At 44.1% G+C, this 27,827-nt stretch overlaps 3 protein-coding genes and 1 long non-coding RNA gene across 7 annotated transcripts in view; 1 reads left to right on the plus strand and 3 right to left on the minus strand.

Moving 5' to 3' along the window:
• Positions 1–17,549, minus strand: part of pak1 (p21 protein (Cdc42/Rac)-activated kinase 1) — a 42,860-nt gene extending 25,311 nt beyond the window's left edge. For 2 of the 3 annotated variants that reach the window (XM_079354321.1, XM_079354319.1), the window contains exons 1-2: positions 17,370–17,549; positions 7,109–7,171 (exon numbers count right to left, since the gene is read on the minus strand). The gene's annotated coding sequence lies outside the window, so the exon portion shown is untranslated. The remainder of the gene's footprint in view (positions 1–7,108; positions 7,172–17,369) is intronic. The other variant, XM_079354320.1, reaches the window with a different exon arrangement.
• Positions 17,550–19,648: 2,099 nt separating this feature from the next.
• LOC306830705 lies at positions 19,649–20,489 on the minus strand. The gene is made up of 3 exons (XR_013780001.1): positions 20,423–20,489; positions 19,789–19,831; positions 19,649–19,708 (listed from the first exon to the last, which is right to left on the minus strand). It is a non-coding gene; the product is annotated as an uncharacterized lncRNA (long non-coding RNA).
• aqp11 (aquaporin 11) lies at positions 20,360–23,714 on the plus strand. The gene is made up of 3 exons (XM_079354325.1): positions 20,360–21,188; positions 21,343–21,459; positions 23,412–23,714. Exons 1-3 carry the CDS (start codon positions 20,591–20,593, stop codon positions 23,513–23,515), a joined length of 819 nt encoding a protein of 272 aa, XP_079210451.1. The 5' UTR covers positions 20,360–20,590; the 3' UTR covers positions 23,516–23,714.
• Positions 23,715–24,435: 721 nt separating this feature from the next.
• Positions 24,436–27,792, minus strand: clns1a (chloride channel, nucleotide-sensitive, 1A; the record flags this gene model as incomplete). Of its 2 annotated transcripts, XM_079354327.1 has the most annotated exons (7): positions 27,369–27,792; positions 26,987–27,123; positions 26,640–26,795; positions 26,125–26,235; positions 25,301–25,474; positions 24,930–24,996; positions 24,436–24,834 (listed from the first exon to the last, which is right to left on the minus strand). In XM_079354327.1, coding segments are annotated over exons 1-7 (765 nt in total). In that variant the 5' UTR covers positions 27,488–27,792. The 2 variants fall into 2 exon arrangements, with proteins under 2 accessions (XP_079210453.1, XP_079210452.1); XM_079354326.1 differs by lacking the exon at positions 24,436–24,834 and having other exon boundaries at positions 24,926–24,996.
• Positions 27,793–27,827: the final 35 nt, after the last annotated feature.

Below are 27,827 nucleotides of genomic sequence, written 5' to 3' on the forward strand. Positions count from 1 at the left end.
TTGAAAAGGGAGTGGCAGAAGCAAAGCTCATAGATTTCCAACCCCAATTTTCCACTTCCTGTTTCTTCTGCAGATTTTTTTTCTGCTTGATTCATAAACTTTGAGACGACAAACTAAAAGCAGCTCAGTTGATGAAACAGAGAGTCGAATAATCTAGAATAAAAACCAGAAGTATAAGAACTAGAATAAAGACGCAGGTGTTTGTAAGGAGCTGCTGCTGGTTGGCTCATCATGGATGGAGAAGACCTGGACCAGTTTTACCCATCCATGAGAGCCGGCCCCCCTCCCTCACTGTCGGGAGAGAGAGAGAGTGACACTTCACACACTTACACAGCTGGTTTAATGGCTTTCACATCCCATAATAAGTCAACTTCATGATTTATTCTTTCACAGAAAGCTGCGACACGTGCAGAGAAGAAAGGACGACTACGCTTCAGGCTGATCTCTGAAAGACGAGCCGACCTGGACTTTAGTTTTCACATCTTCTGCAGCCGTTTTAAATCTGAAGGTTCGATTTGTGCCGAACACGCCTCACGTTCCCATGACAACGCCTCACGTTCCCGTGACAACGCCTCACGTTCCCGTGACAACGCCTCACGTTCCCGTGACAAAATAATGTCACTCCGTTTCTGTACGAAGATTAAAATGAAAACGGTTCCGTCTGTCTGTCCACCGTCACATCGATGATACGGGTAATTTAAAGTGTTACACACACACCCATCATGTCCCACACGGCCATCTGTCCAGCCCCGCCTCAGCCTGCTCGGGCCAACTTGTGTGTGTGTGTGTGTGTGTGTGTGTGTGTGTGTGTGTGTGTGTGTATCAGGGGATCTGTGCTGGTTAAATAAACAGACATAATCAATTTGGTTGACTCCCAGCTGAGCTCACCGGGGCGAGCTGATCTCTGCACAGTCCTCTGATCATTCTCACTGCTGCAGCGTGGATTCAGGTCATCAGATGTAAGAGACACAACTTAATGATACTATAATACTGATAATACTGATAATACTGATAATAATAATAAAGGGGGAGAAGTGGGTGATATATTGCTCTGAAATGTCGGCGAGGGTCATTGAATGAAATGAATTTTTTTCTTCAGATAAGAAAAGTCAGCAGCTAATGTGGCGATCTAATCAGAGGATAATTCAGGAAATCTGTCAGTTCTGGGTTAAAGTGGCGGAGCATGAGAGGATCAGAGAATCAGGAGAGACCTCCGAGCCGGACCGAGCGACAAGCTGAGACGAGGAGGAGACGGAAACATCTGAATTCAGAGCGAGTGAAAGAGGGAGCGAGCTTTATAAAGTGACGTGTGATCAGACGAGCCGATCTGAAGCGTCCTCGCTGTCACACTGAACCAGCATCACTGACTCTGTTCATTTAACACAGCTCACGTCCACGATGACACACAAAGAGAGACACGACTCGGACTGCTCTGAATGAATGATGTTTACATTGTTGCTGTTTAATCTCTTCATTATTATTAACAGGAAACTTTTTTTTTTTTTTTAAAGGTTTTATTTTTGGCCTTTTTGCCTTTATTGATAGGACAGTGGATAGAGTCGGAAACAGGGAGAGAGTGGGGAGAGACATGCGGGAAAGTGGCCACAGGCCGGACGCGAACCCGGGCCGCCCGCGCGAGGAGCAAAGCCTCGCAACATGGTGCGCGCGCTGCCGCTGCGCTATCGGCGCCAACATTAACAGGAAACTTTTGATGCTCAGTGAAAGTGTGAGTGATGACTGAGGAGTCTCCAGCCTGAAAACATCCAGAGTGACGGTCCGGCTAAACGACACACTTACTCATCAGCGCAGAACTTCCAGCATCACGTGTCATGTTTCTGTGCGGAGAGGAAATCAGTCAGATTTGATGCTCAAAGGAACGACGGAAATATGATGGAAAGGTCAAAGTTCATACGGGTGGCTGAAATGTTCTTCTGTGAGGAAACACGATCGTTCATCATGAACACAAGCAGGCAGAAATGTCTGAACAGTGTGTGTGTGTGTGTGTGTGTGTGTGTGTGTGTGTGTGTGTGTGTGTGTTGAAAGGCATACAACGACAAAGTAAACACCAACAACATGGACTCTAGAGATGCTTCTTGTTAGACAAGACAAAACACTCACACACAAAATCCAATAAAGAGCTGACACACACACACACACACACACACACACACACACACACACACACACACACACACACACACACACACAGGGTTCTACATAATCAATACAGACATGGATTACAGGGCGACATTAAGACCCCCAACTGAGAGACCTGATGTTCTTCTCTGTCATTAGACCACACACACACACACACACACACACACACACACACACACTCTCTCTCTCTCTTCAGTGTGTCTTCCCTGCTGTGTCGAGAGATTAAAAGTCTCAAATCCTTTAAAGAAAAGTTTCTTCAAAAAACAAAAAAAAAACTCTCCAGCAGTCAAACAAACATGAGACGAAGATACACACTGAAACTGTCACATCTTACGTGGATCAAACATTTGGGATCTTGGTTAAAAAATATTTTTTAAAAAACATGATGCGGAGAAGCTTGAAATCGTGCTCATGACAACAGGTGAGCTGAGATGTGAAAACAAAGGTAAAGTGTCCTCAGGTAAGAAGCTGAAGTTCACACTGTGTGATCTGATCTGAGTTTGATCAGCCCGTACCGATCAGCCCGATCAGCTCAGCTCAGCTCACACTTACAGTTAAAAATCAGAAAGATCTAGAAAGGGTTGAAGAGGAGTCTGAGGTGAAACGACCGATGAAGGTTTACAAGAGAAAGAGAAAAAGCTGAAGACGACGCCCTGCCAATGAATGTTTGATTCAATCCCAGAGTGCATTGCAGAGCTTCTAAAGATGCTGTTACACTTAATGCAGACTAACACACACACACACACACACACACGCACGCACACACGCACACACGCACACACACACACACAGAGACATCACAGATCCAGACAGTAAGATGGAAACACGCTCGATCCTGTGATGCACCATGATTGACATACATGTGTGTTAAAAGAAGTTAAGAAATCATGATCAAGTCATCAATGTGATGCTTTTAGAGTACACACACACACACACACAAAAACACACACACACACACACACACACACACAAAAACACACACACACACACACACACTGGAGGTAAATCAATGGTAGCGTCAGACGAAGGTCTTTATGGCCCCTTTGATAAAAAGCTGCAGCTTCACATGTTGGGGTCAGAGGGTGCATCTCTCTCTGCAGCTGTGCACTTTTTGTCCCTCACAAGCTTCCTTACATACACCAGAAGTCCTCCCTGGTCTCCTGTTTTTCCTCTTCCGGGCTGCTTTGAGGTCGTTTCCCCGTCAGCCTGAACGTCGAACACTTCAAATCTGTCACACGTCATCGAAGAGAGCGGAAACTCTCAGAGGCTCCTGTTACATTTCAACTCTTCACACTCAGAGTTTAAACAGGTCTTCTTGTGGTTTTGTAACATATCAGATGTCGAGTTCATGAAGGATTAACTTGACATGGGGAGAATTTGTCCAGACGTGAATATTTCACTTGATAAAAATCAACATTGGTGTGAAAAATGAACAAAAACTGAAAAATGTGAGCCGCTAACAACAAAGACTGTTTCTTGTAAGAGTGATCATGGTCATCGTTGTTTTTATATTGGGCAGCAAAGAAAACTAAAAAAGACAAAAATACATAAAAAATCTGTGAACTCAGCTGAAACCCGAGTCTCTCTCTCTCTCTCTCTCTTTCATGCATTTGTCTTTTTATTTCACCCTTCACTTTGGGTTAATCTGTCTGGAAAGGTTCTGCTAACAGCTATTTATCATGAGAATGTGAAGCTCCAAATTACAAAAAGGACTAAAAAAGAGGAAATCGGTCCGGTCCGAGCGATCGAACAATGAAAAATGGGACAAAAAGGATAAAACAGAGACGGAGTGGAACAGCAGGAGGGAGAGAGAGAGAGAGAGAGAGAGAGAGAGAGAGAGACGCTGAAAGAACACAAAAGTATGAGGAGAGAGAAACACATGGAGAGAGAGAGAGAGAGAGAGAGAGAGAGAGAGAGAGAGATAGAGAGAGAGAGAGAGAGAGAGTGAAGGGGACGAGTCGGGGACGAACGGATCAAAGAATAGAGAGAAAGCCGAGGAGCAACAAGAGTCCACTCTTGAAATGACACCAAACCATTTTTCACTGGAAACCCTGCGAGAGCTCCTCTCTCTCTTTACGTCACTGTGGAGGTCGATGCATATAAACACAGGAACGAGTAATTATACTCCATCTCTTCTATTCGAGTTCATTTAAAGCTCCTGTGGGTGACATCTCTGGCGCCCCCTGTGGACGAAGCGCCACATCTCTTCCTGCTGTCTTTCACAATCTTTAATCCTCCGACACAATCTGAAGAGTTTAACACGTCCGTGCCGCCTGACCTCTGTGTGACCTTTTATTTGAGTTAAACTGTAACTTGGCGAAGACGTCTCCAAACAATAAAGGTCAATCAAGTCTGCAGGTCATGAAGCTGATTTTTTGTTTATTCAAGAGAAGACAAAGGCCCACGCACGTGTTCGGGCTGTATACATACACACACATATATATGAACAATAAGCTACAGTATGATGTGCGTCTCCTGTGAATGTCTGACTGTCTCACTTTGTGTAATACGAGTCTTGAAAGGCTGTATTTATCTGAGCCCGGGGCCCTGAAGACGGAAACACACACACCCACAATCCTCCAGCTTCAAATTACCCACACTTGAAAGCGGTGATACACCTGTCTCTGAAGGTTAGCCCACACACACACACACACACACACACACACACACACGAACACACACACACACACCTGAGCAGTTTAAGGTGGATAAATAACCTGCAGGTTGAGTTTAGTGCCTGCATTCTTTTTAATGGCCAGCAGGGGGGGCACCATCGAGTGCAGAAGGAGGTTTGATTGTAAAGAAGTATAAGGGGAAGAAGTCTCGTTCTCAGCTGATTAATTCTCTTCCTGATTATGATCTCAACCTTTAGATTCACGGTTTGAAAGAAGAACTGAATTATTGTCTCATTGACAGAATAAAAGAGACGATAACGCAGGCGATTCAATCCTTTAGGGTGTGGCCCCCAGCTGATCGATTACAAAGGAGTGATGATTAAGCTTAGAGCTGAACATGATTTCTTCTGGCTGGCCAAATAACACAAGCAAAAAAAAAAATAAATAAATAAAGAAGTGAAGGCTTCGACGACGTCCCAGTGACGACTTCTATTCTTCGTCACGGTCGATTAAAAGTGCCTCGAGTTTAAAGTAACAGAGAAGATTCCTCCATGTCTTTGTGGGCCTGCACATGTACAACACACACACACACACACACACTGTGACGATGTTTCCAGCGCACACACTCGGAGGCGTTCACAGCTTGCATACACAATAATTTAGTCCATTAAAAATGCATGTCTCCTCCTTCAGTGTCTCAGTAAACCCCACCCCCGAACACGCACACAAACACAGGTGTGCAGGGGTCTGTGTGTATGGGGGGGTGGGGTCCGTCTGCATCCCCTGATCTCCCCAGCTGTCAAGACTCTTTTCCCCTCTGCCCAGCCCCGTTACCACGGCAACCCCATAAATAATGGAGGTCGCGGTGCATGCCGGGAAGCAGCAAGGCCCCGAAGAAGCAGAATCCCATTACAGTCAACTTACAGAGAGTGAAACCCTCCTGGTTTCCCTCAGTGTGTCACAAACAGTGTGACAGATGATCTAATGAAGTGTGTGTGTGTGTGTGTGTGTGTGTGTGTCTGCAGAGCACCAGCTCTGAGGACCAGCTCATGTTCAAGGATAAAACAAAGACTCATTTCTTTAAGCTGCTCCTGGCTCCAAACTGACATGAAATTATTCTAAAACAAAAGTCAAATATCCACAGGAAACACTTTTAACTCTTCCAGAAAATAAATATCTCTGCTCGCAGACGAGGCGATCTGAGGTTGTATCCTGGTTTTCTCAGACGTTTAAAGGCAGGGTTAGTAATTCACCTCGCTCCCTCTGGGCTCCTTCAACGCCACGCCTCACACACTCACACACACACACACACACGCTGCATCACAACCGCTCTGTTCATGCAACTGCGTTACCTCATGTCTCACTCAGCAGGATGAAAGCAACAAACCCAACTTTTGTAGACCCTCCCTCAGCTGATGCTGTAGCTGAAAATCTTTTTCTTTTGCTTTCACATCGATGCTAAATGAAGTTGAGAAAAGTTAATTTGACCGTAGCACATAAAATAGATGATGCATACCGATCTCCGACTGGTCCTAAAGAAACTAAAGCTTGCTAAAGGTTCCCCGGTATGTATTGCAAGTGCATCGACCGGCAGTGGAGGAACACGGACGCTGTTTTGGCTGCTATGGAGCGAAAGCGGTTTGATGCAAATTTGCGCTAATTGCGCTAACAACAATTTCCTGAAAACGTACAACCTCGGAAAAAATGATCTCGACGCGTCTCCAGGGAGACGGAGCCTGATTGGGTCCTGGTATAATCTTTATATCTTCACTTTCAGATGCAGTTTTGTAATTGAATAAAGGATTATCTTATCTCGTCTTATAGAAAGATGGTTGGAGTGATAAATACACGAGCTGAACTGAAAGGATCCTTTAATTGGTTCATGGTGCTCGAGCGATTATGCAAATATTTGGAATAAAAGTTGATCTTATGTAACAGGGAATCTGGGCACGTTTCCATGTAAGAAAATGGAACAAAAAAAAACAATGCCTGCACGCAAACCCTCTAACAAAAGGCTGCGACTGTCCATGCAATAAACTTTATGGAGCGACTGACCTTTAACGATCTGAACAAACGCTGAGAAACACCAGAAATACCATCGCAGCACCCGATCACTGTGGACGTGTCGTGCTGACCGTTTTTATTCATGTATACAAATAAAGTTGCGACAAAAAAAAAAAAATAAATAAATAAATCAATGGGTCAGTTTTATATTTTCAGTTAAGCTTGGGTCTCATTATCAGAGGTGGATCCTCTTCACTCACAGTAAGTCACTGCCACAGTGCCACTGAGCCAGGCACAGAACTCGCAGACAGTTTTGAACCAGCCGTGCTCACCTGTTAGTGTCGTGTCCGAGTCGTTCCTCTCACAGAAGACAAAGAGACAGCTTCACCTGCAGCCTGCACACAAACACAGAGGGACACACCGCTCGTCACTTCATTTCATTTACCCACAATGCCTTGCTCTAATCAGGAGACACATCAGCGCACAGCGTAACGTGTAGCTCCTGAGATCTTCCCGTGTGATTTGATAAATCTGTCAGTATGTGATGAGGCATTCTGGGCTTTCATAACAACCTTGAGGGATAGCACGCCATTAACTCTGTGGGAAGACACTTCCTGCAGTTCCTCAAGTGTCCACTAGAGTCTGAGTCCAAAAATCCCCTGAAGCCTCATTAAAACCGTTCAGACAGAAAAGTAAACGATCTGCTTGTTTCTTTAGCCTTTGGCTGATCAGTCAGCCCGGACGCTTAAGGCCGACGTCTTTGTCCGTTTCTATGGTGACCAAAAAAAAAAAGAGTTTGAGAACACTTAAAATACAGCGGCTGTCATTGATGGGCTTCAAAACTCTGCTTGAGAAATCAACGGGTGGCGTCGCTGAGACGAAGTCCACGCGCCACGCACAAAGCCAGGTTAGACCGGCCTGCATGGACCAGGACTTCAAATCGAACCCTTTCGTGCTGCGTCAGCGTGAAGGGTAAACTTTAAAACTTAAAAAGAGAGAGAGAGAGAGAGAGAGAGAGAGAGAGAGAGAGAGAGAGAGAGAGAGAGAGAGAGAGAGAGAGAGAGAGAGAGAGAGAAAATTTGAATTTTACTGGGTTCCCATTCACAAAAAAAGTGTGTGTTCCTTTCTTGGCAAATGGGATCTGCATGCCATCAAACAAACAGTTTGCCGTCTACGCGAGGAGGAAGCTGTTTGTGCGTGTGTGTGTGTGTGTGTGTGTGTGTGTTTGTGTGTTTGTGTGTGTGTGTGTGTGTGTGTGTGGGGGGGGGGGGTCAGACAACACTGAACAAAGAGAGAGAGGAAACACAGGAGGAGGGCAGGAGGTGAGAGTGACAGGCAGGCAGCTGTCCACACGTTCACAACTTACTGTGAGAAAACACACACACACAAACTCACACAAAGACACACACACACACAAACACACACACACACACACACACACACACGCCTGAACCTGGAGATCAGCCTCACGTAGCTCCAGATAATAGCTTATTAAAGATTTGATAAATGCTGGCTCATGTAACACCTTTCAGACTGTGTGTGTTGTTATTCTACCTGTGTCGCTTACAAACACACACACACACACACACACACACACACACACACACACGATGACGCACAAACACACACACATAATCCCCACAGCCAGAAGGTTATGCAGATGAGCTTATGGCTGATTCAGGTGTTGCTAAACTCTCATTAGCACAGGCTAATGCGACATCTTCCAGCTGTTTCAGCCGCGCCTCACACACACACACACACACACACACACACACACACACACACAGAGTGAAAGCGACAGCTAACACAGCTTTAGCCTGAGCTAATCACAGATCAACCAACTAAGCTGCAGGTGCAGGTGAGCTGCAGGTGAGCTGCAGGTCAGACTCGGACACTCTGCAGTCAGAGCCGGTTCGAGGCCTGAAATCAAGCTGTGAAGACAAATGAAATAAATGTTTTTATTCCAGGGACGGGACGCTGCCGAGAGCTGGAGAAACGTGACGGGACCTAAATATATTCTTATGAAAAAAACAAGTGTGCTTTCTTTAATGTCATATGTGTTCTTGTTTGTTTCATCTGATGTATGATCAGGCGTCATGTCGGGGCTCGGACCGGGAGCAGGAACCATATTCGTGGTTTATCAACATCTGGTAACGAGCCTCGAACTTTTAGTTTTCTAGTCTTCTGATTACTCTGAGCTGCTTTTTACAATTCACCCATGAATGCAACGTTTACACTGATTTTCCAGGCAGGAAAAGTAAAGTACCCAACTTTTCACATTTTCTGATATTTGTGGGATTTAAGAGGATGATTGTCAGATTACAATAAAGCAAACTTGCCCTGAAGGATAACACATGTGCACATTAACAGACTCAGTCATTTCATTTTTAGCTGCTGCTATATTAGCTGCAGAGGACTCATCAGAAGAGGTCGGGCAGGTTCAGGTCTAAATGAGCTTAGTCTGTTAAAGTCCGGGCTCAACATGAAGATCAGCCTGAAGTGTCAACGCGTCGCTCTCCTCAGGTCTCCTCGGTTCAAATAAAAGGAGGAAAAAGGATCATTTGTTGTATTTGGATGTGGTTAAAAAAGCCTGTCCTTTATTTGATCTCTCTGACGTAACGCCAGCAGAGACACAGAGTGCATGCAGAGGGCAGCCCGGCGTGCTCCACTGGCCCGCTTTGAAATTTGGCGAGCGTTGTGTGCGAGGGGGCGGAGGCCGCTGTTCCCGGCTGTCTTTAGAAAACGGAGGTGAGAACAACAACATGAAACATCTCCCCTGAGGAAACGGCAAGATGGGAGAGAGAGAGCGAGAGGATGACAGCGCCGGATGATGCTGAGTGAAAAAAAAAAAAAAAGTAAGGAGGCCGAGAAAACGTCTGAACGAGCGAGGAGAAACATCTCTATAAACATCTTTCAGTAATAACCCTTTAAATCTTTAAGGGTTAATTTAGTCTAATCATCATATTTAATGACATGACAGCGTGGAGTCATCTCATCATTAACACAGTCTGGAGTCTTTTCTTCTCATAGACGTCAAAATCAAATATTTTTGGGGTCTTTAAACTCCTGAAAACTTCCCGAGATCTTTTCAGACGTAAACAGAATCATCTTTTTTCACGACGACTTCACCCAAAATGTTCCTGAATAAAAGAAAAATAATAATAAAAAAAACAAATAACAAAACTTTATTAGTGTTAGCCTGGGATTTCAGACTTTTTTTCTTCTCGCTTTTATAATGTAAAGCTGTTTTTTCTTATTTATAATATCATCTTTTGTTAAGCTAAAGGCAAATCTAAGAAGACATTTTTTTTTCCCTGAAAGTCCACTGGTAAGATTTCCGTGTGAAGTCTGAGTGAAAGATTCAGGTAAATTTGAGCGGGAGCGAGTGAAGACGTTTACGTCCTGCGATGGCCGGCGGGTTCTTCTCCTCAGGATGATTTTCCGAGCAGTCAGAGAAGATGCGTTGCACTCTTTGTTACGAACACACACACAGTCGACTACTCCAGCAGCAACGAAGCATCACGTGTTGCTCGGAGAAGCCCCTTTGTGTGTTTGCACATCACGTCGTCTGGGAGTCAAATCTGACCCAGGAGCTCCGCCTCAGCTGCTCCCATCAGGGGGAAAATGTTTCATCACTGGATAAAGGGAATCACTCAGTGTAACATGGTATTGATTTGCAGCCACTCTTTCCTTTAACGTAAGAGAGAGAGGACTCAAACCACTGCAGCAACACGTGAACCGAAAACACCAGAGGGAACGAATCCCTGCACAGGATCAGACTTTCATGTGTCACCTGCAAAAACTACATGATAAAACAGCGTGCCAGTGGCCTAGTGGTTGGTGCACACGCCCCGTGTATGAATCCGACCTGTGATGTTTCTTGACTAAATCTCCATTTCACATCGCTGCACTGTTAAAGATATTTGTGTACTTCTCCTTCTTCGCTCTGAACTCGCAGCACAGACTCTCTATTGTCTTCTCAATGTGCAGCACTTCAAGGACACTTTCGTTATCAGACACGAACAATCACCCCACTTCTGCTCACACTCCTGCTGACACGGCACATGAACATTTTAGAGGAGGCTCCTTGATACTAATAATCCTGTGACCGTGGTCGACTCTCTGGTTTTGGTAGCTGACCTGCGAGTCAGCGACGTCGACCTCCAGCTTGTGTTTCCTGCCTTTATTAAAGCTTCTGTTTGTGACTTAAAAAAACCCCGAAACACGACACAGACGTAAAAAAAAAAATCTCCCTGAGTCACTTTTGACAGTTTCACATTCAAATCCATTCGTTTGAAATGTTTTAAATCTCGACGTTGAGACAAACAGCAGCGAGATGGGAATGTGCGTCGTAGCTGGGAGGAGGTGAACGAGCACATACGAGAGATTTCCTCAGTTTGACAGTCAAGAGACACGAAGGGATATTTATAGATAACAGTGTTATAGTTGCTTCACTGATTATGTCAGACAGACCGGAGGAGGAGGAGGAAAGAATGAGAGGTACTACGAACAGCTGAATATTTGGCTCGCTGATATTAAACATCACGATGAGCGCTCGTCCTTCACGCAGCCGAAGGAGGAAGAACAGGCTGTAGCCTTGAATGTAATAATAATAATAATAATAATAATAATAATAAATAAATATAATATGTAAGTGTGGGTCTGCGTTCACGTATGACCATGTGGCCCACATTTATTGATTAATTTGGACATTTTTAAAAAATGTCACTTTGCATTCTGGGAAACGGAGTTCGGGCTGCAGCTTCAAAAAAATTCACACAACGAAATGATTCATTTTAGCAACAGCTGAAAGATGAATCAATAATGACAATAATGACGGATGGATTTAAAGCTCTACACACGCCTCATGTTAACTCTTCAGCTCCCTGAGTTCAGTTCTAAGTCGACCAATCACCGGCCTGCTACCAACACGAGCACACAAGCCGATAAAAGGTGCCAGTTGTCGTTCTCGCTGGATGACGTCGTTAAATGAGACGAGCGTCCTTCTCCACACGAGCACGATGTTTTCTCACCTGCGTCTTTATTGAAGTCTTTTAAAAGTCTGACTTCTTCTAACTGCATGTAAAGTTGTGACAGTGAAGACGGGGTCTCCTCGGTCATGCACTACATCACACACACACACTCATCACACACACACTCATCACACACACACTCATCACACACACACTCGTGTGTTCATCTCCCTGCAGACATACCACGTCCAACAAAAACACTTTGTAATCACACACACACACACACACACACCTCTCTGTGGATACAAGGCTGCAGGGTGTGAATGCAAAACCTCAGCACTGAAATATTTAGCCCAACACACACACACACACACACACACACACAGTTGGTAGATCCGAGTGGTCTGCATGACTTAGTTGTGACACACAACCTTCCTCTACATAGTAGACCTACTTTCACTCGATGTGATTCATTTATCCCACACACACACACACACACACACCTCTCTCACACACACACACCTCTCTCTCACACACACACACACACCTCTCTCTCACACACACACACACACAGAATGATTTTTAGTTTCTTTTATGTTTAAAGGTGTATGCAGCATGTGCTACTGGGAAAGGAGTGTGTGTGTGTGTGTGTGTGTGTGTGTGTGTGTGTGTGTTACTGAAAGGTGTGGTTGCACCAATGAGTGGGTGGTTCCTCCACCATATGTCTCTGGGCTCTTAAAACACACACACACACACACACACACACACACACACACACACACACACACACACACACACACACACACACACACACACACACACACACACACACACACACACACACACACACACACACACACACACACACACACACACACACACACACACACACACACACACACACACACACACACACACACACACACACACACACACACACAGCTCTTAAGCCTTGTCCTCCTTGTTAAGAAGTTCAGCTTCACATTTCTCGCTCTGATTCTGGAGTTTTGTGTTCTGATGATTTAATTTGGGATGTTTCATCGTCATGCTTTAAAAAAAGTCTGGAAAAATCTTCCCCACTAAAATTAGCTAACAGGTTTGGCAGTTTGGTCGGTCGCCCCAAACCTCAAACTGCGATGCTGTAAGACGAGCAGAATCTTAAAACGTGCTCACACACACACACACACACTTTTATGTGAGGTCACATGTTTATTAGTAATCTGTGTTTCCATTCCTACTCCTGACTGTCCTTTATCTCCGTCCATCCATCATCCAGCTCAGACCTCCTCCTGGACTCCAACATGTTTCCAGACCAGAACTTATAAATGTATAGAACCTGACCTTTACTTTCTTATATTTGTTCACTTGAGCCTCACAACAGGAGATCAAACTGGTCATGTGACACGAGGACCTAAAGATGAAAAGCAGAGCGTTCAGGCCGTCTTCAACCAGCGTGGCTCTCTGCGAAGGTTTAAGGTGACTGACCACTAAATGATGCTTAAAATGTCCATCATCCAGGTCGACTGACTCCCATCAAAGCCTTTAACAAGCCCGAGCTTCTGCTTCTTATTACACTCTCCTCATGCCTTTAAAAGAGACAGAGATGTCTGACTCAGGGGACTGAACACACTGTAAAAAAAAATCACATCCTGAATCGTTTCCCTTTCTGCTGTTTCTGTGGCCGCCATGACCACAGGAAGTGAAAAAACCCTGAACCACAGCAATACTTAACGCATCGATCATCCAAACCAGCCCTGTGCAGTTTCTGTGTCACGAGCCCTCGACGTTCACGTCACGTATACTTTTTGATACCAACGACATGTCCGTCGTTTTAACGATCGACAGTCTCGACGCCGCGTGTTGTGATTCCATTTTGGCGTCTGGAAAAGACGAAAAGCTTACATTTATTTCTCCCTGCAAAAAGACAGAACACAGGAGGAGGCGGTGTACATGACACACACTCATTGGCAACGATTCTGCACGGAAATGTTGCCAGTGAATGCGTGCAACTAAGACAGCTTTTCCTCGCCCTTGTGTGTGTGTCGATGTGGAAACAGGTACCGTGTGGTTTCAGAGGGACGAGTATGTCGGCCTACACGATGGGAAAAGAGACAGTCGACTGCAGCAAACACAGTCCAACATGAAGCTGATTTAATCACACTGAAGGGAACCCTAAAGGACGCGCCGCCTGCTGAGTGGACTTTAACTAAAGCAAAGTAATAATTCAATATATATCTCCAAGTTTGATCCTAATTACAGCAACAGCAGTCGGAGCGTCTTTCTGATTCTGCAGCGTAATATTAACAGCAGCTCTCCCTCTCTTTCATCTGCTTTCACATCAATGAAGATAAAAAAAAAAAAAAAAAAGAGGATCCAGAGAGGAGCACAGCTTTCATCTGGATCCAGCCGGTCTTCTGCGTGGAGCTCAGTGCTGTCGGGGTTCGTCTAGACGCCGGGCTCAGCAGCCTTCCAGGCACACAGACGATCCATTATTCAGCTGCTGGCAGGCGAGCGGCCGCTCAGCAGCCAATATTACTACTTCTGTTGGTAAGCGTGCGTGTTAGTGAGTGTCAACATCGCAAAGAAAAAATATCTCCATCTTAATGAGCCGGCTTGTTTATGATTGGCTGAGGAGAAGTGCACTTTGTTAAATCGAGCTCATCATCAATCAGAAATCCTTTAATCCTCCGAATCGAGAAACTTATTCAAGTGAGGCGTCGTCAATGCTAATGCGTTAGCAACACCGCTAACGCTGCCTCATGCTGCTTCGAGGAAAAACACTTTTCACTCCCTCGAGTCAGAAACATTTATCACTCTAATGTCTGAACACGATGACTGTAAGCTTTATACAGTTACACAGCTTTCATAATCAGGAGTCGGGAATCTTTTCCTTTTTCCTGCCACATTAACCAATAAAACTGAGCAGAGACCAGAGAAGCAGGAACAACAAGCGCTACGAAGAGCAGGCTGTGGGAAGAGACACGTCTCTCTTAAATGGAAGATAAAGAATATATATATATATATAGATCATGTTGAAACCAGTAAATTCTTCAGATTGAGAAAGACCCTGAAGTTTGTGGGTCACTTTACATGCTCTCTAACTTAACCAGGCCTTCATCAGGAAGTCATCGGCTTGATTAGCATTTTATTAACTCTTCAAACATAAAATACTGACTGAACAGACGTATTTATTCAAATATAAAAACTTTATTAAATCTTCACTGCTAAACAACTCATTGAGGTTTTGAATCGAGTGGTTTCCCCCTCTCTTTGGAGTCGTCTGATATCAGAGGAGAATAGAGCGTCCCTGCAGCTCATACTGGAGGTCAGCAGGTCTCATTCCTGTCAGAGCCTGAACACACTGACTCAGGGCTTAAAAATAACGACAATGACAGGTGAGACAGAGGCAGAAGACTGGCCGAAAGGAAAACACACACCCAAGTGATCACGCACACACACACACACACACACACACACACATGAAGCCACAGGAGCCAAATGGGTCATTAACTCCTCCCGGCTTTACTCTCTCCGCCGAGGTGTCGAGGCGACAACTGGGTGGCCTCATGCTCCTTATGGGGGGGTCGGGCTGGTCATAAAACACTCCCTAAGCCACGCCCAGGTTTCCATGGTAACCACTGTGCCCTGAGACCAATAACCCAGTCCATGAGTTCAACTCGCTTCAGATAAAAAAACAAGCAGGCAACCTGACGGAGGCTCGTCGTCAGCTTTGTTAAATGATGAAGAAACTCAGACGAGCAGCCGACGCTGGATTACTGGAAGGCTGATGACGATGATGATGATGATGATGATGATGATGATGACCTTGTGGTGAACTTTCATTAATTCATCTGTGCCCTCCTGTGGTTGGCATGAACGCCTGTGAGCAGCTGCACATGCAATCAAACTCAAATCATATTTATTTAATCCCATAACGGCAACGCTGCTGCTTTTGAAACAACACACACACAGGCCGGACTCAGCAGAGGAGCTCCTCCATCAAAAGAGACTCCTGTCCTTTTAGTCCAACATTATGCACCAGAGCGACTCTGAAGAAGTGCATGAAGAAGTATTTTTAGGTTTCATTTCAAAGATGTCTCCGTGCCGGCAGACTGACAGCGTTCAAGGACACGTTGAAAAAACTCAAAACTTTAACTGTCCATAAATGTGCTGCCCAATAAAGGGGAACGTTTCTTGAATGTCTAATAGTGTTGCTTTAACAGCGTTTATGTAAACATAAGAAAGAAGGTTCCAGAGTTGGACCATTTACAGTTTGATGCTTATATTCTGTGGACACAATTTAAAGCTTTAAAAACCTTAAAATGTAAAGAAATGTTTCTACAAATGATCAGCTCCATCTTGGATTTTGAGTCCAAGTGAACTCTGGGTCCCGGCTCCTTCATCTCCTTAACACACTCATCAAACCCTGTGTGGAAGTGTTCAAACTTCAGGTGTTGTAGTGACAAGCTTATAAACATTTAACAGACTGGAGGAATCCCCCCTAACCTTACAGTAGAATAACAACATGCAGCACCTGAGGTTAGAGACTGTGTCAGAGCTGCTCAGGCGTTTCAACAGCAAGCACTTTTAATCAGCTTTAGCAAATTACAGCTTTTCCTTATCCAGGAAACTGGACTTGCAGAAGAAGGGAAAGTTTGTTTATAACAGGGAGCAAAGGGCAACGTCAGCCCAGCTCAGCCTGAGAAAGAGTCTGGCCCAGTTGGAGAGGTAACGAGCTGGGAACTAACTCTGCAAGGTGATAAAAACGCCAAATGTAAGCTTGAGCCTGTCGGTCTGTAATCAATGAGGAGAAGCTACTAAAACATCCCCATGAATCTGAACTGTGCTCTGCGTGCTCAGGAGAAGTGCGGGGATTTCTGCTGAGCCATGTGGAAACAAGAGAGAGCTTTCCAAGCAGATTACTGAGCAGGGAGAAGAAAGTTTACAGCAACTTAAAACACACAGAGGGTGAGATGGAGAGGGTCACCTGTACAGGACAGGAACACTGCGCAGGATGTACCTGCTCCGTCTGGATGACACACCTTGATTATTATTATTAGACATATCAGATGAGAGCACTTGTGGGATCATTTCAGAGGTTTATATGTGAGAAAGTGAGATCATGTCACGTGCAGGCATCTTTCAGGTAGATTTCATAAAATGGAAAAGTAAGAAACTGGCAGGATTTTGTTCCCCCAATAATTCATTCATTCATTTGATTTTTCGTCCTGTGTGATGTAAAAGGTTTTCCAGAAAAAGGAAAAAAAAAAACTCCCATGTTATCAAACCAGCTGGTGAACTGGGAGGGAACCGGTGCAATAAGAAAAAATAAACTCAACCATCAACCATCCACCTCCGACTGTTCTAACATCATCGTGGCGGACTTGAGGTCTGCTGTGTGCGGACTGGAGGGCCTGTGGAGTCCGGGGGGGGGGCGTTAATAAATGGATGTAGATAAAGAATGAAGGAATAATAGAGTAGTCCCAGCCTACAGTAACCATTAACCCCTTCCTATTCACAGGCTAATGAGCACCTAATTCACAATGCACCATGCCTGGCTGAGAACGCAGATGAGGAGATAAATTGCAGCCTTAGAAATAAAGTCGAAAGGCTCACTCACCTCTTGAATGGTTAAAAAAATGTAAATCCCAGGATGTTGGCTGATAATTTCCGACACCGGGACTGACCGTCTCATGTATTCGGAAAACTCTGCTCTCCTCTGGGCTCAGCTCTGCTGTGCACGGCCGCCCTCCTGGCTGGGTGGTTTTTTTTAACAGTAAACTTGCCGATCCCAGGCTATTGTTAGATATGCACAGAGAAGCCTGCTGCACAGAAACACCCGCCCCCCTACACTCCTCTCCCAACACCTCATTGGTCAAACTCAGGTTCGCCTGCTGTCCATTGGCTGGTTTGGGAAGTCAGCGCAAACCCAATGGTCGTGAGTACAGAGCAAGTGGTGGTGCGTTCACGGACACTTGGGATAATTCCGGCATTCTAGTTTCTTTTATGAACCCGGCTAAAGAGGAGGCATTTCGGTGCAAATCTGCCAAAGGATAACGAATTTAAAATGTGCAGGAATTTATAAAGAATTTATTTCATCATGCGCATTTTACACGACCAAACATGTGATACTTTTTAATACATGTTTTCTAAATTAGTAACATGGCAGTGTAACATCTATACATGGTAAATTGATTTGAGTTTGTTGAGTGCTTTTCTAGTCTTCTCACTACTCAAAGTGCTTTTACACCCCAGGTCACTTTCACACACTGTGTGAAGAGTCAAACACACGTGTGAACCACTGACGGAGCAGCTGGAGTAACTTGGGGTTAAGTGTCTTGCCCGATGACACATCATACATGTTGCTGCAGGAGTTGGGAATCAAACCTCTGACCGTCCGGATGAGAGACGACTGACTCTACCAACTGAGTCACAGCCAATAAATCAGTCAGCTTTATTTTTCATACAAATCAACATCAATACAATCTGCTTTACTGCGATTCAAAACAAGAACAAGCACAGAATAATGATTAAAACATAATATAGACAAATATAGACAAAACAAAAAGGAGACAATAAATCACATCAATAACAAATAAAACAATGAAAGGTAAAGAGTTAGAAAAGAAATAAATCAAAGCATCAAAAATAACAAAATAATTTTAAAAAAAAAGAGGTAAAAAGTGAAAGATGAATAAAAGCACCAAAAATAGCTCTAGAAATTAGGATCGAAGCACAAAACATCATTGAAATTCATATTTAACCTTAAAAGGATGTCATGAAATCCTTTACATCTTCTTTGAGTCTATTTTTTTTTCTTTGTGGAAACCTCATAAAAAACCTGTCAAATATTACAGACATTTTTCCTGTGTGAGTGTTTCCACAAAAACATCTTAAATCAGTGAAATCTGTCATTGTGTTGATGCACAGTTAATGTAACAGCAGAGCTGTGAAAGAAGTTCTGCATGAAGACAGGTTTAGAAAACATTCAAGGAGCTGATTTAAAAAGTCTTTCTATGATTAAGGGTTTACAAACTCCAGTGAAGAATAATGGGACAGCGACATCTAGTGGAGGGAGAGGAGAGCTGCACGAAACTCCGTAGAGAGTGTCAACAAGACAAACAATAAGAACAACAGCTTGAATGAAAGATTAGATTGAGAACAAGGAGTCTCTTTCAGAAAGGAAATACTGTCCATTAAAATATGAACAGTGGATATATGATTAAAAAATACTCATTCAGAACGAAAATCAGATTATTGGCATTAAACAAAAAGTGCACAGTGTTTTGTTTCAGAAAAACAAATAGAACTTCTGAAACGCACATTTAACAAAATAAACAGGCAGGGTCCATATTCACAAAAGTCGTACAGGATCGAGAACGACAAACATCAAAAAAAGGAAGAGGATGGACTTTTTAAATGTAAAAGTCTGTTCAGCCTCAGTGGAGATAAAACTCAAAATAAGACTCTCCTGATCACAAATGTGAGGATAGAGGTTTAATAAATTAAACACATAAACTATAAACTGTACCTGACTAACATACACATCTGACCCAGGGAAAAAACCTTCTATACATGCAAAACTCTGAAATGGTAAAAAACAAAACTGTTACGTGGACTTAACCTCCACGCAGCGTGTTTGACCTTTGACCTGACAGTGGTCATAGACAGAGATTAGCCTACTTGATACAGAGCCTAATGCTGCTGAGAGCCACATGATAATCAGATCAGGAGGTTCAGTTCCTTCAGCACAGATGCGAGCTACCTGACTGTGTTCTTCTGAAAACTATTTCTACTTACTCTTTTATATCTCTTTTACATTCCTCATTTTATTTGTTTTAAAAGCCTCTGATGAAGGTTTGAGGTGAGCAGCTTTCATGCAGACGACTTTATCGTCATCTGTCCATCCCGGTCTGAGAGAACCAGAGTACCTGAAGTCCTGAACCGGCTGTCAGTGATCTGCAGGGGAGTCAGGAGGACCAAAACATGTGAAAGCCACCATATTTGTAGTTCTTCGATGAGATAGGAGTATAGCTTACTTACTTACCTGATTTGATTGTATTTTGTTGTAAAGTTATTCACCTGTAAACGTATACTATATGAAGACCAACTTCCTGATCACGTTATATTTTTGATTACTCAGATACTCGATATGCTTCATTGGACATAATTGTGTTCAAGAGGCACAAATGTATAGCTACAATATGTATTTTTTCTTGTTGTATTAAAAGGTTTGTGTCAGGGTCACGTTCAAGGAGTCATAATGTTGGTGCACTCTTACATACAGTTGTCAAGTCAGGTGTTATTAAAACAAACACTGAGATAACACCATAAACAAGGAGAAGATGGCTGCAACAAATATCATGTCCTAAATATGATTAGACATGTTTTATGACAATGACTGCTGAAGGGAAGTCTGGAATCAGAAGTATTAGATGCTACTAGGCATAAGAGAGGGTGGACAATACATCTGACAGGATGAGAGGGATGTATAGAGAACAGGATGAGTGAGATGATAAAAAAAAAAAAAAAAAGAAGTGAGGCAAACGGTGAAAGATGAAAGACAAGCAGCAGAGGAGCAGCAGAGAGGGGGAGGAGGAGAAGAGAACAGTAAAGCTCGGTCACTTCCGCACCATGTGAGTAAGCTATTTTTTTCCCCCCGGTTGGACTCACATCCTCCGGGAAAGAGATCCATTCATCTACCACAGGAAGCAAGAATCAGCGATACAGAGAGAGACTAGGAGCCGGAGAGGAGAGCTGAGCTGCTCGGTCCATAGGGGGGTCGCCCCGCGGCTGCAGACTCAGACAGACCCCGACAGAGAGCGCAGGGCAGCCGCAAACATGACTGCAGACGTGGCTGTGTCTCTGTCGATGCTCGTGGGGATTGTCGCTCTGTGCGAAGTGGCCCGCAGGTTTTTGACCAGCGCCCTGACGGACACCGGGCTCTCTGTGTACGCGGTGGAACTCGTGTCCACCTTCCAGCTATGCTGCTGCACGCACGAGCTGAAGCTTCTCGCAGAAGTGGGCGGGATCGAACCTCGCCTCGCGCTCACCTTTACGTACCTGGGGGCTGTGGTGCACGGGCTCACCTTCAGCGGGGCTATTGGAAACCCCTCCGGTGCGCTCGAGCACGCGTACCACGCGAGGCTCTCGGGCGGATGCGCACTGCGGAGAATCGCGTGCCAGTTCGGTGCGGCCGCTGCTGCACGGACTGCGGTGCCGATGCTTTGGGGTTTGGGCTTGTCAGGACTGCACGTGAGGCACAAGCTCCTTGGTTACCGGTGCATCAGCCCCGTGCACGCGCCCGTTTCCAAAGCCATCGCAGTGGAGCTCGCGTGTGCCTTTGCGGTTCAGACTGCCATCACGCATACGAGATCCGTGAAGGAGAAATACCGCGTGCACGCTGTAGCGGCAGTCATCGCGACAGTGGTTTATGCAGGTAAGACGGTGTTCCCAGTCTTGTTCCCTGTCACTTTTAAGTGTTGCTCTAAAAGTTCAACTTACGTTGTTGATGAATGAAAAGCCATTTAACGTCTCGTGCATGTGTGTGTGTGTGTGTGTGTGTGTGTGTGTGTGTGTGTGTGTGTGTCCAGGCGGCAGTGTGACAGGAGCAGTGTTTAACCCCGCGCTGGCCTTCTCCACTCAGTTCCCCTGCAGTGGGAACTCTTTCCTGGACTACTGCCTGGTCTACTGGCTGGGCCCACTGCTTGGTAAGAACCGCTGATGTACAGTTCACTGATGTATCTGCAGGGTCTTAAAAAGCACACATTTCAGCTTTTAACAAAAATCTTAAATAAAATAATCTAATACTTTAAATGTGTTTTTAACCTGCAGTAATATTGACTGACAGTTTTTGGGGGGGCTTTTTGCAAAGAGTGTTCTCAACTTCTGTTCCAGGCCTCTTGGTGTTTGTGCAATTCACTTAAACCTTGAAGACCAATGTATTGATAAAAGCAAATACACGTGCAGTATATCAAACATCAATCAATATCAGAGAAGACAGATTTATTTCATGTTCTACTGAGTAAAGACAGGGTTAAGTAAGTCTTGTTTTTTGCTCTTCTTAAATGATCTCTTAAACCAAAAACATGAACAAGAATATTTTCTTTAAATCAACATTCCTGTATTTCCTCCTCGTTTTGTTTGTTTTTCTGATCATTTAAAGTGTTGACAAATCTGATAGGCTGCTTCAAAGTTAATTTCTCTGATTTCTTGTAAACAAATCATCTCTTTGAAAGAATCTGGAAAACAGATCTCCCTGAATTTCAGAAAGTGTAATGATTATGAAATAAGTAAGCTTGATTTGATTTAAAAAGTAAATTTTTTATTTTTTATTATTTTTTTTAAATATATGTTTATTAAATTTTCAAAAATAAAACAGGAACACAACTGACAAAAACAAACATACCGTAAATTCCGTACTATTGAGCGCACCTGGATATAAGCCGCACCGGCTAAAAATAAGTAAATAAATGTATTTGTACATATATAAGCCGCACTTGATTATAAGCCGCAGGTGTCCACGCTATAACAAGAGCTATTTACACAGACGTAGGCTACCGGTAACATCCGCAAATACTGTAGCGTCCGTACGGACGTTAAAGGACGACGAGAGCGTTCAAATAATAACTTTTAATAACCCGATCACTGTCGGCCGTGACCACGCCGTTTACAGCAGAGAGCAACACATAACTTGCTGTAACAATCCAACTCTCTCCCCCAGCGTTCTCTCATACAGCCACTCAACACGTCCTCGCTGGTGCATTCACTGACTCTCCACATAATCGGAATTATGAACACATTATCAACTACTGACTTTACAACATGAACCGTTACAATACGAAGCCTAGCCGACGGTGTCTGTAACACGGCTGATGAAAAAGATGACCGTAATATATTTCACAAGAAAAAGTCCATCCATTCACTGCCTCAGAATGACTTCATTACTCACTTCCTCAGTCTCTGTTGTCGCTGTCAGTGTCATCTTAACGTGCAGCAGCTCTGTTAGCTTCTTTGACAGCCAGGTCGATCGCCTTTAACTTGAAAGCTGCATCATATGTATTTCTCCGTGTGTTTTCCATCGTGAGGGTGCGTGCATAAAGCGCAAAATGACTGATATTAAGATCCGACGTGACGAAGTCAAATGTTTTTGCGGCAGAAGCTCATTGTCCCCCATAAAAAATCCATGCATTAGCCGCACCGGAGTAGAAGCCGCAGTGCTCGAAGTGTGAGAAAAAAGTAGCGGCTTATAGTCCGGAATTTACGGTACATTCATTTGGCTCACACACACATTTCAATACAAATTTAAATTTATACAGGCGAGAGATTCAGGAATCATTCCAGACAAATGAAATAAAATAAGCAAGGAAAATAAACCAAGTGTACACTGCCATGCATGATAGGGCGTCATTGAGGCAGAGCATTCTCAGCTATGATACAAACCCTCTTGAAAGAATGGTAGAAATATTCAAGCCCATATATGACAAAAAGGGTTCCCATATTTTACGAAAAACATCATCTTTGCCGTGTAGTTTGTAAAAGGTAAATTTTGAAGCTGCAGGGTTCTTTGATGGTTACTATCAATCACAGCGATCAAGTTTGTTCTTCAGTTTTTCTATAAAAACTGACTTGTTCCTCGTCTTCCTCACTCTTGCTGCTGCAGGTACGATGAGCTCAGTGCTGCTGTTTGATAAACTCATCCCTCTGATGTCGAGGAACTCGCCGTCTCCTCATCATCTCCCCCTGGACACGAAGAAGAGGACCTGAGAGTCAGCGAGCAGATCTCAGACCCGGAGCACAAAAGTCTCTGACAGAGCTCAGACATCACGAGTTAGATATCACTGATATGCACTTTTTATTTAGACTTTATAATGAATCCTCCTGACCACTGCAGGTCTTTAGGATGGTTTCACCTCAAAAGCACATCTTAGAAGCTAAACAGAAAACTAAAGACACAGAGTCTGAACTCTTATTTAAACACTTCAACACAAATCATCTCTTCCAACTTTTGAAAGACTGAAATAAATGTTCAATATTTGCCATCGTAAATACCAACATTTATAACCATGTAGTTTGCTTCATACCTGCATGATTCTGGTGTTTAGGTTGACGACAGCATGAGAACCCACATGGCCCATAAAACCTAAAAGTGAGTTACTGTAGAGAGATTTAACGTTTCTAATGCACTGAAACGTTTATATGAAGTTGTATGATCACAGATTTATTTAACACACTACTCTCGTTGGTGATAATTCATAGAGATTATAAATACTGTATTAATTCTGTGACATTCCCGATCAGAGCACAGTGTGGTTGTGTAGCACAGACGGAAGTGGTGCCTTTGAATTCTCTGTAAATGTCGACGAAACTGTGAAATCCCGTCTGTTGAATAACTTTTTCCTCATGTTTAATTCATTACAGTTAACAGCACTTTGGTCACAACAAATGTTTATATTTTATACAGGATCTGGTTCTTCTAAAGTAATAAAGCGATAGACGAATATCTTCCGCTTGAGCTCCTGAATCTTCCATTTTCACACCAGCGACGTCTCTGATCGTCCACTGAGGACGAACGGAGACAGTGAACCGCTTAAAGTCGGAAACAAGGTCACTGAAGGAAGGTTTTGAATGTTTCCGTGAAGGATCGAGGCGGCACACACAGATCTTTGAAACCAAAAACAACAAGCTCATAGAAAAACTATTTATTTATTGACAATTTCATACAAAGACATGAACTCTTCTCAGCAGGAAAAGCAGATATTTAGTTGGTCGTTAGGTACAAAACAGAAACTCAGTGTTTTCTTTAATCAATGGTTCTGGGGTCTGTATCGTCACCTGACACATTTCAGAAAGAGAGCAGAAACCCATCGACATAAATTTAGTATGTGAGCTCCAATCAAAGAAGAAAAAACACAAGTTACTACAGACAGACTGCTGAGATGTCTTAAAGCACACGGAAAAAGGTTTAATCTGAGGAACAGAAAGAGAGTTAAAGTAAGAGCTTTAAAGAAGTGCTGCCGTTCTTTTCTTCAATCCCATGATGCAACACTGCCGCTCTGACTGGACGCTGCTGCGGCGACTTCCATCTACAGAACGAGTCGGAACAACACGTGAATAAAGCACTAAAGAGAAATCACTTCATTTGTGTTAAACTTTAAAAAATGGTATCAGGTTACGTTACCAGTGGTCAACATCTGCATCCTCGAACTGACCGGCCTCCATGGCAGCCGTGTCCACCTCCATACCATCTGTCAAAACACACACACACACACACACACACACACACACACACACACACACACACACACACACACACACACACACACACACACACACACACACACACACACACACACACACACACACACACACACACACACACACACACACACACACACACACACACACACACACACACACACACACACACACACAGATCACTAAAACATGTCAGATCTCTTCCTTAAAATGTCAGAACAGAGAAGTGTCCTGGATCCAGTGTAGATCGATATATAGATAAATCAACTATTGCTGCCGGGTCGAGTCTCGAACCTTCAAATCCATTGTTGGTTTCAGCAGACCGGACCCCGGCCATGTTGTACTGCTGAGCCACCGAATGAGCCAACATCCCCTCCAGCCTCTCCAGCGTGGCCTGGCCCTCCTGCGTGAGCGACGACAGACCCTCGTCACAGGTGTAGAAGGTGGGGATGTCTCCGTGGCCGTGCTCTGGGCGGTGCAGGAGAGAGAGAGAGAGACTTTAACAGCAGGTTAACCTTTAAAGAAACTAAATGTTTTTGTTCACTGATCTCAGCTCTCCTAAAAATAAAGATACTTGTTCTAGTCTTCTGATTACTCATGCGCTGGGGATCGAACCCCTGACCTTCCAGCTGAGCCACAGACTGTCAAAGATCGCTGTTCAGCTCCAACACTTGGGCTGTTTTTAATATTCAGACCCAGATTGTTCTGTCCTCCCCGCGGGATCAGACAGTCTGTAAAGACGTCAGTGCTGATGTCTCACCTGCCTCTGTAACCAAAGAGTCCAGGTAACACGGGACGGGTTGGCCAAAAAGAAAACAGAGGGAGAACAGAGGTGAGACAAAAGGTTGGTTTTCAGGGAACAAAATGTTTTTGAAAAAGTAGCTGAAACATCTGATTAAAGGAGACGATTTGTATGAAACACAAACATCTCAAACTGGTTTTCTTTTAAAGTGAAACATGACAAACTTAAAGGCTTCAACACGCCAGCAGAAATGTTCTCTTAACGCGTCATGTGATCATTAGCTCATCGTTAGCATTAGCATTTTGTTGAGCATGATGGAGCCGTTTAAATGTACGACTGAGTGTGCATCTTCACGCGTCTGTGTGTTCTTCCTCACCGGCCTCCTCCACGTCGTACTCTTCTCCTTCGAAGTCGTTGTCGGAGTCGTCGTCTTCCGGATCGGGGTGCAGCGCCTGGCAGTCGCACATCGCAGAGAACATCGGCTCCACTGCATCAAAACACACACACACACACACACACACACACACACACACACACACACACAGAAGGTGTTAGAGTCCAAAAGAACCAAAATGTGTGTTCATGGTGATCAGAGACGACGTCTTTGTTCGTCAAGTTTTACAGACTGTAGAAATGAAACATCCCTGAATGTTTAGATCCCAACTGAGTTCATATTTAAGCAGCAAGAAGTCGGGGTTGTTTTTGTTATTATCCGTGAAACATTTGTCAATTTATATCAAATGCTTGAAAAGACTATTATCTGTTTTATCTCAGGATCTATGGCTTTTATAATGTGGTTAAAATGGATGGAAATGTGACCCGGCAGCGGAACAAAAGATATAAATGTGAGATAAGAGTCGGGGCATCAGGCTGATCCTCGGAGCCACTCACATGCCGCCTTGTCGCTGGGCACAAATCTGATCTCTGTTATCGTTCCTTCTTCGTCGTCGTCACCGCCGCCGCCACTGCTGCAGCTGTTGTTGTCGTCGTCATCGTCATCTACGTCTTCATCAGCTGCATTGTCGGCCATTTCTGCCTCGTTCTCATCTGAGAGGATCAAATGTGAACCTTTCATTCGTGCACTGTGCAGAAACACTCAACAGAGCTGAAAGACCTTTTAGTGGAATTTAAACTTTCCCTGATTTGCAGACAGACAACAGCTTAGAAATCAGAATTAAGGAAAATGGCTCCTCTGGATCTGCAATTTAAAAAACTGACTGATACAGCTTCATTCTCACCTCCTACTTTGCCGTTGACCATGACGTACAGGTGTTCCTGCGGATAGGCGCTGACATCTCTGGAGATGGCGTGCAGGCCAATGGTTGGATACTCCAGACAGAAACCCAACCCAGCACCATCGAACCACGACAGGCGTCTGAATAAGAGAAAAGAAAGAAACATTGTTGGTTCAGAAGACAAATAAATGTTCAAAAACATTATAAAATAGACTTTTATAATATGTCTCCTTTAAATCTGTTACTTTACTTTCTGCACTGAACATTAGTAAAAACTTGCTCCCTGCCTATAATAAAGGCTGAAGTCAAACCCCTCATTTCCAAAGAGACAATTTTGGTTTAAAGTGGGAAAAACAAAAAAACAAGCGCCACGTGCATCACTCACGTTTCTGCGACGTACAGCGTGCCACATCCCAGCCTCTGGCCGCCCATCACCGCCACCGTCTCGGCTTGCTCATGTCGCACTCCCTCGGTGGGAGGATGGAGGTTTTTCAGTAAGACCATCGTTAAAAGTCTGAAGAGGTGCAGAGGAAACAAACACGACCAGGCTGTCAACAAGGGGGGGCCGTGCTAATTTAACCCGGGATAACTTCTTAGTAAACAAAAGCAGGACAGTTGGAGGCGGATTAAAGAAGTCCGGGATGTGGTCTCCTTTCAAACGCAGACTGAGAGCTGCTCAGAGAGTCAACAACGACGCTGTGAACTCTGAAAATACAACAGTTAGCTTAATGTTGTAGCTAGTGATGTGAGCGCTCCTCAACATATCAACCCCACAGTGTGAGCTGAAATCTCGCGAGAACATGTGAAGACGGGAGACCACGTGATTACCTCAAATTTAATTTAT

This window comes from Symphodus melops, assembly GCF_947650265.1.
Source record: "Symphodus melops genome assembly, chromosome: 10".
Classification (NCBI taxonomy): domain Eukaryota; kingdom Metazoa; phylum Chordata; class Actinopteri; order Labriformes; family Labridae; genus Symphodus; species Symphodus melops.

What these genes read in the sequence shown, in the direction of transcription:
- aqp11 (XM_079354325.1), top strand. Translation starts at nt 20,591, where the DNA reads ATGACTGCAGACGTGGCTGTGTCTCTGTCGATGCTCGTGGGGATTGTC. An exon ending in CGCGACAGTGGTTTATGCAG is followed by an intron (nt 21,189 to 21,342) that starts GTAAGACGGTGT and finishes GTGTGTGTCCAG; the next exon opens with GCGGCAGTGTGACAGGAGCA. An exon ending in CTGGCTGGGCCCACTGCTTG is followed by an intron (nt 21,460 to 23,411) that starts GTAAGAACCGCT and finishes TTGCTGCTGCAG; the next exon opens with GTACGATGAGCTCAGTGCTG.